The sequence below is a fragment of the Ciconia boyciana genome, chromosome 6, assembly GCF_034638445.1.
Source record: "Ciconia boyciana chromosome 6, ASM3463844v1, whole genome shotgun sequence".
NCBI classification, from domain to species: Eukaryota; Metazoa; Chordata; class Aves; order Ciconiiformes; family Ciconiidae; genus Ciconia; species Ciconia boyciana.
Window position 1 is genome coordinate 44,061,257 of NC_132939.1, and position 12,166 is coordinate 44,073,422.

The window sequence follows — 12,166 nt, forward strand, 5'->3', positions numbered from 1 at the left end:
TGTTGGCTATAAAGCTGTCACTCCTCAATAAACAGATATACTCCTGGTGGGTTTACCTCTGCTGTCAAAGATCTGTCAATTCATGTATCATCTCATAAGCGAAACCAGAGAGGCTTGGACACACGGCTCCTAGTGAATCCAGCTGAGCAGAGGCTGCTCACCACCTGAGAGGATTCGCGTCGCTGCAGCCCCCGTGCAATTGGCAGTGACTGGATGCTCCCAACACAAGTTCACAAAAGCCCTGAAGTTAATACTCCTGCCTCCCTTTAATAGAAAGCTATGTGACCTTTAACGCTCTGCTCATCTGAGCCTTCCTTTACTGAGTCTCAATTAAATTTTATGTTTTGTGGCTCCCATTTTCTTGTAAGACAAGAAAAGAGTTCAAGGGATGGATCCTTCTTTGAAGAATTTAATTCCCTGTGGAGAAAATTTATTTCCATCTAAAGAGCCACACAAAATTTGGGGGAAGGGAGCTTTTGTAGGGCTTTTTTTCCTGTGGTTTTTTTGGTTAAGAAATTTATAGTATTTTGTGAAGATAAAGGAGTCTTCAGATTCTTTGAAAAGGATAGTGTTCTATTAGTGGTTAGACTGGAAATATTTCCTCTGTCCTTTTTATTATCATTATAATAGAGAGGAAATCAGAGGGATGGTTAAAGAAATCCTGGCCATTATTTGTGATGAAGAAGCTTTCCATGAAATCATCACATTGCTACTGTGATACTGCAGTAACATAATACTGATTAATTTTCAGTGAGAGGCATTGCAGCAAATGAAACAGTTGCATGTGCATTCATAAAAATAAGTACTTCCGAGGCTGATTCTGCATACTTAACCTCAACATAACAAGGTCAAAAAATTAAGGCGTTAGGAAGCGTCTTATCTGAACTGGGCTCTGACATTCTAGCTCATCATAGTTGCTACTATTGAAAATGCAAGTACAAATGAGCATAAGCTCTATTCCCAAATGTAAACAGTTTCAGGAGCAGGCCATTAGTAACATTTTTTTCCCCACTATGTTCCTTTATTTAATTAGTTTGTTTTGTAGTCAACTTAACATAAAATCACATATGCCAGTAGGGAATTCTGAGTGCTGGAGAGAGATGCCTGGACTCTTTATAGTCTGTGCACACTGAATTAGATATTTCAGAAAATCAGTCTAAAAATGCCACACACGGATGGGGGTATTTCATATTGCCAATATGAAATAAACATGGGGCATGAATGAATTTTTTATACCCTTCTCTCCCAGATTTACACACCTAAATCTGAACACCTTATATATTGTTTTTGTTTGCCTTGTATCTAAATGTGAAGCCCTTTCTTGGTGCTCTCTTCTGCGTATTTTTGTGGTCACCCAAGCAGGGGGTTATCAGGATTCAAGGTTTCCACTAACTAAAATACTTTACAGTCACCTCTCTCACTTCCCTCACAAGTGTCATAATCACCAGGCTCCAGAAACTGGACAACTTGTGCAGATGGGAATGCAAGACTCATGGAGTCAAACAGGATTTCAGGATTAGTTGATGAATTTTTTTTATTTTTAGCCAAAATTTAAGATTATATTGTATCTGAGATTCTTTGTCTCCTTTTTTCCTAGTGCTTACTACTGATGACTCTTTAAATGTGACATTCTGCCTCTGTCTAACTTCCTGGAGAAAAATAGGTATTCATAGAATTTGCTTTTTGTTTAGATCAGTATTGACTGCTTTTGCAACAGGCAAGTAAAACTCTGTATTAGCTCTAGCCTGACAGAAATTTAATGCAATCCACTGCTAAATTGTGATTTAAATCTATAATAATTTCATGTAATCATCTTCTTTTCCTGCTTACAGAGTCATGCTTTGACATAAATATAAAAAAATATTCTGGTTTGGTTCCAGTATTGAGGCACAAGCATTCTACAGAAAAAAAAACCCGACCCCGCAATCTTCATCTCTCCTTTCTGAAGTTCATTCACAGATGACTACTATGCTCAGACCCTTCATTGTTTCTCCACAAACAGTTTATGCTTGTTAGGCAGCACACTGTCTGAACACTGGGAAAATAACAATGGAATTAAATCCACAGAATAAGTGATAGCTATGTCTCTGAAAAGCATTTGAAAAACACAACATGTAAAAACAATTGAAACATATTTGTTTCAATTGTTTTTGTTTCCTTTCCCTTGAGTATTTGTTTCCTTCTCCCTCCTCCCCCAAATAGTAAGGGAACTGTATTTTGTAAGGTACACTGAAGTTTGCAGTGTCCTGCTACTATTTTACGCATGTGGGTTGTACAAATATCCAGTTACACAATTATATAATCACATAGGTAATAAAATAAGACCCTAAAACCAATTAACTTGGAAGCTGTCTCTTGATTTAGACTTGTTCTCCAGATAAGTCTACCCATTCTTAATTTTACATTTTGTGACTAGCTCAACAAAATAAAAATATCAGTGAGTTTGGATGAGATAAATAGAGTTTTCATGCTCACTGACTTAAATATTGAAACTAGTTCTGTATTTAAAAATAGATTGACATGATTGTAAATGTTAATACTTTCCTATTGAGAAAACATAGTTTTCTCTTGAGAAGCAATAAAAATTAACATATACTCAGCTTAGAAAACCCCAGAAGCCAAAAATTAGAATTTTTGTGAAATCTTTTTAGCTTTTAAGCTTTTTAATGCCTTGTAGTGATAATGCACAGCACTAGTCTTTCATCAAAAATGAATTTACCACTGATAAGGGCAAATGTGATGACTTCCTCTCTCACTACCTTAATGAAACATCTCTACATCTCCCTACGTTAGCAATACAAACCATCTAGTTCTATATCTATGTACTTCCATAGTGTAGCTTAGCTAAACCTCATTGCAAGAAACAAAACTGGTCTAGTTCTTCATTTTCACTGCTCGTCTCACCTCTGTTTTTCCAGTACAGCTTGCGGACACAAGAAGCCTGTGCCCCACTGCACCTACGCTGCCCCCGTACATAGTATCTATGCCACTATACACGAGAACAGTTCCATTTTGATGAATATATGGATAAAAAATGGGTTGCTATTGTATTTACAGAGGTCTTATGGAAAGCCTGCCAGCTACTCAAAACTGGGATTTACTAATTAGAGTTACCTTGATTAAAGGCTAGCTGCCGAAGAGCTCCTGTGGATAACAGGCTTAACTTTAAGCATCTGATTGGTCCCATTACATTCACTGGCTTTAACTGGGCTGCTCATAAAATTAAGCGTGTATTTAAATGCCTTTCTGGATCAGAGCCCAAGTCCCTTAGAGGAGCTCAGGCTTGGAGCAGTGGTACCTTCTGAAGCCAGTATGATTCAGGTGACTAATGACCATAAATCCTTTTCCATATTCTGTCAAACTAAAAAGCTGTGGAATTTTACTCACACAGGTCCTGGAAACGTTGTCTACCACAGCTAAGTGTGAATGCCAGTTCATCAGAGCTTGGAAACAAGTACTTCACTGAACTGGTAATGCTCAGGCTGAGCTAGTTCAGAAAACCAGGACAAGAAGATACAAGAGCCTAGATACCGCACTACGCTGATGTGGCTATTCTGCTCCCAGTACTGAAGCAGAGTTTGCCCCAGTGTCTCTACACAGCTGTGCATTCTGGTCTTTAAACATATCCTAATAGCAAAATTTGGTATTGAGTGTAAGTAATCCTAAGACTTTTCAAATTGTACTCGTTATATAAGACTAAAAGTTTGCCAAATTCTAGCAATTGCAAAAAAGGGTGGAATATAAAGAGGATCTAATGTCTGGAAAATGGGTGATTAAAAAAGGTCAAATAAAATTGACAATTTTAAAAACATATACTCTTACCCTTCTCGCTGGAAAATAGTCCTAAAACAGTCCCCCAGGCTCTTGTAACCGGTCGGATCAGTTTTCCCTCTTTGAATTTGGAACCTAAAAAAAATACAATTTACATCACAGCATGAGAAGTTAGGGATTTTAAGTCACTTTTAACTTTCCAATTATGATATAAAAGGAGTTTTAAAGGTTTTTTACGTATCTGATTCATTATTATATACTGTTCCTTATATACTTATTAACACTGTTTTCATAGAAGCTGTTAAACTAAGGAAAAATAGAGCTTTAGTAGTAACTTTTTTTGTAGTTTATGGAACTCACAGTATAGCTATCACCTTTGACATTTACACCTCTTTCTAGTTGTTTGAAAAATAAGCTGTTAACCCTGTGCCTGATCCAAAGCCCATTGAAACTAATGGGAGTCTTTGAGTCAAACCCTCTTTTTGAAAATCTGAAATGGAACACTATCCTGTGTTTCACTATGAAATGAATCCACTGTGCAGTTTCTTTCTTTTTATATCTGACACAATTACAATAAAAATCAACAAGAGACATAACCAGAAATTAGAGCACCATTCATTTTTCATAATTTAATAAGATGAACAATAAAAGCAAGCAATGAATTACTTTAATTAAAACCTTGTTTTCTCTATTCACATTTTGACAACAATAAAGATTTCAACAGGAAGCTTGTGGCCTTGAAAGGAAACTCAAGATTATGATTTAAGATTGTAAACATCTTATTATTTATGATTTATGGATAGCAACAGTAAGTTTAACAAACTATATTATTTTACTAAGTATATGACCCTATTTCTTGCAGTTTTAAAACTGCAGCCAACACATTCAACTAAATAGCATGGAGACATTTTGAACACATTTTTAGCAACAAAATTTCTTTTTAAACTGCTAATTACTATATAGCACTCAGAAAAATAGAATATTGATGTTAGCAATTCCAGTCTACAATAGCCCTGTATCAGGCAATCACTAAGTTGGCGTTATCACTAAGTACAATAATAATTCTACACAACAAACAGTGTTCAACAGTTTCAAGGAATAACTGACATTATAGTCAAGTATGCCATATGCCACAGGTATATTGCTGTTCTGAGAAACACCTATTGTTACTTATTCTAATTATTATACTGAATCTCACTAATATGTAACAAATGAAGGTATTTTTAACTCAATGTTGAACAGCAGTGTTCTCCTCTTTCTCAACAGAATTCAGTAGTGTCAAATCGAGGTTTGTATTGTGGCAAAAGGCGTTCATTGCTTTGAATATCAGTATTTCCTAAGCTGTGTTCTGTGCTAACACATGAACATTTTATTCACTTTGAGGAAAAAATTTCCAGTGATGTAATACAATTCTTTGGGCAATTATGAAGGCAAGCCCACACCTTTTTTGAAAACAGTTAGAAGGAAACACTGAGCCCCTCCATAGTCCTAATAAAAGTAGTTCAGGCACATCTGGGATCTCTATCTGGGGTAACCTCTTTTATTAGTATAAGAACTTGCTGCCAAGTTGGCAAAGAGGAGAATGCTATTCAATAGGCTTACACTCAAATAAGAGCTGATGCATAACATTTTGTCTGAAAAGAACCCTTGGGAACGCTAAGAGTTGAAAATGCCTCAATGCCATCACACAAAGTCCAACAGTAATATCAGCTACAGAAGCTTTTACATCGTGGCAATCAAGCAATCAAAATCATAACAGAAAGTAGATTCTATGCACATTTTAATATATTTAAGACTTAACTATTTATACCTCTCCATTCAAAACCAAAAATGGCTTGCTTTTGTTTAAAGAAATCGTGCAAAAACTCATCAGTAAATAACTTTTCCCAAGTATTTAAAAAATAAAGCTTTCTTAATGTAAACTCTTTTCCTCAAGTTTCAAGATTTGGCCTGCTTGTAAACTCAGAACAAAGCACCACTGTTTCTAAAACATCCTCTGAATAATGTGCCTTCCCTCTCTTTCTCCCTGCAAATGCTCAAGCATGTCCTACCAGCATGTGTGTAAGGTTGCCCACTAAGTCGCGCATGCACAACTGTTTGTAGAACAGGGGCTTTAATCCCAGACTCACTGTGGATCTCGACAACATGGTGAGCATACTTTATATAATTTTGTTTTACAGTTACACAGTGTTGACTTCTCAATGACATTTAAATGATTTAATAAAAATACATCTTTGATAGTAATAATGAAAATCATAGCAGAAGAAATGCAATAACACCATATGTAATTTACGTGTATCAGATGAAGGATAACTTCTTGCTAAAGAACTTAAATCAAATGAGGTTTACGTTTATTTCAGTTTTTTGTTTTAACGTAGATAAGACCTTAGTATTAAATGAGTCCATTTGTAACACTGAGTCACACAAATAACATATTCCTTCCTTTAGGGTTTTTGGATCCATTCCTTCCCTAGTAAATCTTTTTTATAGCTTTAACAGCAATCCTAAAATACATGCCAATTATGTGCTTCAACCTAGATCTGCGAATTGGGTTCTTTGATTCAGAATTGCTTGCCTCAATAAAATCATGTGTAACTTTTTAATGAACTAGCTAATTGATCACCAGCACTTGTTATAAGAAGCTCAGGGAAGAGCTGAAAAAATGTTTGTTTTTCTGGAGGCAGCAGCAGCAGCAGCTTGTACTAGTAATCTTAATAATACAGAAGAGTGAAAGCATTCACTTCAAAAAACAACCTGGCCTGCTTTTAATGATTGTTTAGAGGAATGAACACAACTGGGGGATACATAATGGCTTTCTCTGCTCCGAATCCATTCCTTTCTAAAAGCATTATAAAACCACTGAATTTCATGCATTTTTGAAAGCTGGATGCCTGCCTTGTATGTTATTAGCTTTGCTAGAACGAAAAAGATAAATTCTCCTGTAAATATAATTGGAGCATTAACTTCTCATCTAATTTATTATTTTGAAGTCTGAAAAGAAGAATGTGCAGGCAGTGTTCACAAATGCGCCAAATGGACAGGTAGGTAGAGAGGCTTTTCCAGGACTGGGATGAATGACCTGCTACTGACTTCTAGCATACAACGAGTGTCAGAAGTCACCGGACACTCCAACATGGCATGTGTTTACTGAGAAGTTTATCACTCGAAAAACGATCATCAGGCTAACTTGCCTCCCTCTCATTTTCCTGCTTCTTGGATTTCTGGCCAAAATGCTGTGGTAATGAGCGCTCCCACCCTGGGACTGCTCACAGAGCCATGGGAGCCACTTTGGCCCCCAGGTTACCTGTTCCTACCTGGGACCTCCTGTGTGCCCCTGGCACCTACTGCCTGCTCTCTCAGGTCCTCCTCACAGCTCCCACCTCCAGCTCCCATGCCACGGGGGACTTCGCAATCTCCTGTTCTGGCTCGTAGCAGCAACCCACGGGGCTTGGTCTTTTATGCTCCCTGACACTGAACACTACCTTTACAGTTGCTTTGTTTGATACAGAAGTATCCTGATATTGTTTAAGAAAAGAACATCAGTGCCCTTCGCTGTTCACCCCAGAAAACACATGGTTGGGATCTCAAAAGGTGCAAATCATGTAAAACCATTTGATGTTTTGTGGTCTGTTCAAAAGGCAATATCTTCATTGAAAACTCCGCATGATCTAAACCCATTAAAATATTTTAACTTATCCGCACTAATCAGCACTACAACTACTACTTGTGAAATGAATAAACCTAAATTCTTCTTATTCTGATAGCACGAGATAGAGCATTTTTTATGGTTATAACAGTCCTTGATCAATAACTCCCCACAGGGTCAGCCTGAAATCCCACAATGCAGAAGATGCTTGAGTCCTTTCATCAGTTCTCTGAACCACTCACCATTTAACAGTGATATGTCATATTGTGGAGCAATGGCTCTACATAAACACACGTATCTGTTTCCAATACCTAACTTACAGTTTTTGTTGGTTTTATAATAGCCAGTATTTTATTCTGAGTTTTATAAAATCCTCAGTCCACAGGATGCTTTCCTGCCCCCCTTCCTATTGCAAAAGTCTTTTTTAACACAATCAATATCTATAGGAGAACAAGCAGATGTGTGTGCTTTCTGGGGAAAAAAAAAAAAAGAAAGAAATATTTTTTCTCTCTCTCCCTATCAGTTGCTAAATTTTTTGTTCATGCTTGCTGAACATCTCATCAAAGTTGTCTTGTGGATGTCTGCCACTACAGTATCCAGATATTTAGTGTTTAAAGTCTGTTCACCACGATGTTACCTAGCAATCCTCTCCCTTTTATTTACTGATCTGGGCTGGAGAAAGATTTCCAGTTCATGCTGAAATTGTTTTAGTCATCTTAAAATCTAAAAGGAATAAACCAGTATTTTCATATCTAGATTCAAGTAGATAGTGAGCGGTTAAATCCCAGCTATGTAGGACAACCGCAATGTGATGTGGAGCAGACTAGACTCACCAAATTCTTGCCACTGGGTTTGCAAAGACTATAACCTCATGCGTAAATTCCAGAATTTCTTGCTGCTTTTATACAGTGCTGCTAACTAGTTCCTCAACCACAAAGTTCAGAGGGAAAGAAAAACACTGACTCAGAGAACCAGGCTTTATACCATGTTGCAGTGCTTGCCAACGAGTGGCAGTCTTAGCTGTATTTTCCTTCTCTTCACGTGTCTTACTAGGATTTTATCATATGTTCTACTCTATTTTGAATAAAGCTCCTAACATTTCCCTCCATGATTGGGACTTATGCAGTACCAAAGCAAATAATCTCCGGTACTGAGGTGTTTAGATGCTATAAAGAAGAGAGTTACATGGCATAACCACAAAACAAATTAAATTATCTGTGCAATGTTAAATTTAAAACAACTTTTAAATAAATGTACAGCCTTTGGAAAACTGAAAACAACATTTACAGCTTTTTTGCACTTTCAGTAATTCCCACGATTCCAGACACTCCTAGCTGTAGTTATCCTTACCAGCATAAGTTGATAAAAATATATAGTCTGAAGCTTTATATAAATATACATTATTTAACAGTTCACATGCTTATAATAAAAAATAACTGCATTATAATTTAAAAAGATTTTGATTTGCTAACTTAAACATTTATTCAGGTGTTACTACTAGTTAGTGCTATCTACTGATGTGTAGATTTCATGCAAAACTTTGCACTGCAAAATGGACCTTTATAATTTATTTCACTTTTTGGCTCAAGCTCTTTGAGTTGCTTATGTTACTTACAGGATAATAACTAAATTGCAAGTATAATTCTGTCACTTATTTTAACAGTAAATCATATGAGCTGTTGAAGAACTGAATATTAGATTTCAAAACAAAAAATGTAATTATTTTAAGTCAAAGATATAAATTTTGCTAGTGCAGGGGTCATATTTTAAGTATTATAGTATTGCTATGGTGATTATTTAACTGCAAAAACCATATAAGAATAGAGTAAAGTAGTAACATAGAGAACAGGCAAAGAAGAGAACTTATTCCAATCATTTTCCATAGTAGACATAGATTTGCCTCCATCTAATCACAGAATTTTTCATACAGTTCATATTTACTTCACAAGTAATAAACCAGAATCATGGGTAGAGAAACATTACCAAAAATTATTTCAAAACTCATCTAAATGAATTCCACTTTGTTGGAATTAATGATGCTTGTTAGTTTATTTACCTCTATGACTTTTGGAGGAACGTGAGTTTTTTTGAAGAAGAAGAAAGAAAGGAATAGTAATAATGGAAATAATTGTAAAGATACCCTGAAAATCCAAAATTATCTGCAGAGATTACTTTTATGTGAGTTAGAACATCAACTACCACATATGATGGTCAAATAAAAAATTACCAAACACAAACTGATGAATTCTAACATTTACCAAAGTATTTATCAAACACTACAACTCATAAATTTGTCCATTCCACACCTGACCTCTACCTTATCTTACACCTGATCCGTTCTTCTGTCCTCTTCCTATCTGATTGGTTAGCCAGCAATTTGTACTTTGTCTCTGACAAAAAAATCTCAGAAACTGCTATGAAATATAAGTAGGGCAAAAGGAAGAAACATTACCAGTGAATGAGAAAGAAGCACTCACCTACACCTGAATGAGTACATTCACAGTAAAAGTTAGAGCTAAATCAACAACAGATTTAGCAATTTATAGCAGAAGTTAGATGGAACAGATTGGCTATTCTGATCAAAATTTGAATCCAATAAGATCATCGTAAGTTGCTACCCCCCTTTAGGTTACTTAAAAGCAATATATCTAAACCCTTATAAAACAATTGGTCTAAACTCTCACTCGTTTGTAAGGCTGGACTTCCTCCGCTCTGCATCCTTAGGAGCCTATACTCCTTGTGTTGAAGACACCATCCATGAAACAAAAAGATGATTTTCCCCCCCATTTTGATGAGGCACCAGAAAAAGGATGTGGTTAGTCACCAACTTGACAGGGGAAAGAACTGGATTATAATTTCTATTCCTCAAACTATTCAGCTGCTGATAGTTAAGGATCATCTTCATCATTCTGTTTTGCTTTCAGCCGCGATAATGAGAACTTCCCATGTGTGGCTTACTCTGAGCATACAATTTTTTGAAAATATTTTCCCTGAATCAACTGCATCATTGAATAGAGAAACAGCAAAGTCCTAAACATGACAAAATGGCTTAGGTGTTTCACTGGTACTCTTGGTCAGTTCTCTGAATATGAGTCTTATTCTTAGACCAGACAAAAGTACGCTAATCAGAAAAAGAAATTAATCTTTCCTGTACTTCCTATTCCTTTTATAGATGACTTTCCTCCATCTCTTGTTTTTATATTCAAGCTAAGCAGCACATCATTCCATCAAAAATATCAGTGGGAAAAAGAAAGCAGTACTATATATACCAAGAGTGTAATAAAGTGTTTTAGATATAAAAGCTGTATTTTTTCAGCTACTAATGAAGAACTATTCTACTTTTTTCATCTGCTACTGCAGTAACTTTTCCATTATGTGCATGGGACAAAACATACAGTAGCTACAATGGCAGAAATAAATTTTCCTTTACATGTAGTTTTAGAAGAGAATATTTAGCAAAAATAAACTTGACCAGAAGCAGGTCAAATTAACCCATGTAACTGTTTCATGCAAATCTACTCTGGTAATTTTGCTAATGAATAAAAAAAATAACTAGTCATAGCAGTTACATACAAATAATTTAATACCTTCCTGAGAAAGAAATACAGCAGAAACTAAGTTCAAACCATAAATATTTTTAATAATCTAATTCCATCAATAAGCGTGTGTGTGTGGTAGAGGAGTTCAAAACAACAACAACAACAATTTAGTGAAAACTACCATTTTTTCATTCCACACTAAAAACTGGTCAGAGAAACATCATGCAAACTCATAGCTATGATGTTGTGCAAGTTCCCTTTTATTTCAAGGATGAAAACACTGAGAATACTTGCATGTTTCACAGCAAGGTGAAACTATGGAATGAGGCTCCGAGCTGGTGTCCTCCTCGTCTATTGCATATGCATGGCAAGTGTTTCCTATCTCCAACTCCCAGCCTCAAAGTCCTGTTACGCTCTTGTGTTTCATGGGGTCCCAGGTACAACTGGCAGCTGTGGGCTTCTACCAACTCCTCACAAAGTACCAGCCTTTCCTCTCAGTTATGGACCTGCAAACAGCACACATTTTTATGATCCTTTAGAAATTGCTCTAATGTTCTTCTGTGTGAAAAGCCTATCTACAAGTCTTGCCAGAGCAGGAACAGCTCTGCTGGCCTCTCTGCCAGTGTCGTGGATACCTTGAAGGTAAAATTTTGTCCTTGAAACCTTGCTTTGGCTGCCTGGATACAACTTCTGAGCACAACTTAAGACGATCATAAAGGAACAGCTATATTTGAAAGATCGCACAATATGTGTGATCTTACCAATCTTATGAAGGTAAGATTGGCTAGGAAGTGACCACTGTAAAAGTAATAGGTAAATTTAAACACTGCTTGTGTTTTTTGTCTACATCTTCTTGTGTATAAAGCACTTAGTTACACTGGTGAAAGAATCTGCAGAAACTAGTAATGGTAAAACGAGCATTTTGTTTTTTGCAGTGATAGTTTATTTCTGAAAACTCCTGTAATCTCTGTTTCCTAAGTAAAAACAACCCCCCAAAATCTATGGATTTTTTTTCCCCTTATCTAAACTGGACAAATGATTGAAAATGGTACCATAAGGAATAATTTTGTATTGTCAGAGATAATGGAGTTATTTTTTATGATTTTAAATATAGGTAGTCGCCTAATATATCAACAGAAGTCTGGTTTTCATTAGTTTTGGATATGTTTTCCTTCAAAACAGCTTACAGAGAACCAACAGACAAAATTAT

General features: G+C 36.1%; 1 protein-coding gene across 6 annotated transcripts in view; it reads right to left on the reverse strand.

The window, feature by feature from the left end:
• SLC25A21 (solute carrier family 25 member 21) overlaps nt 1-12,166 on the reverse strand; it is a 272,979-nt gene that overhangs the window by 66,551 nt on the left and 194,262 nt on the right. For all 6 annotated transcript variants that reach the window (XM_072864533.1, XM_072864537.1, XM_072864534.1 and 3 more), the window contains one exon: nt 3,823-3,906. In XM_072864533.1, coding sequence (XP_072720634.1) covers nt 3,823-3,906 — 84 coding nt within the window. The remainder of the gene's footprint in view (nt 1-3,822; nt 3,907-12,166) is intronic.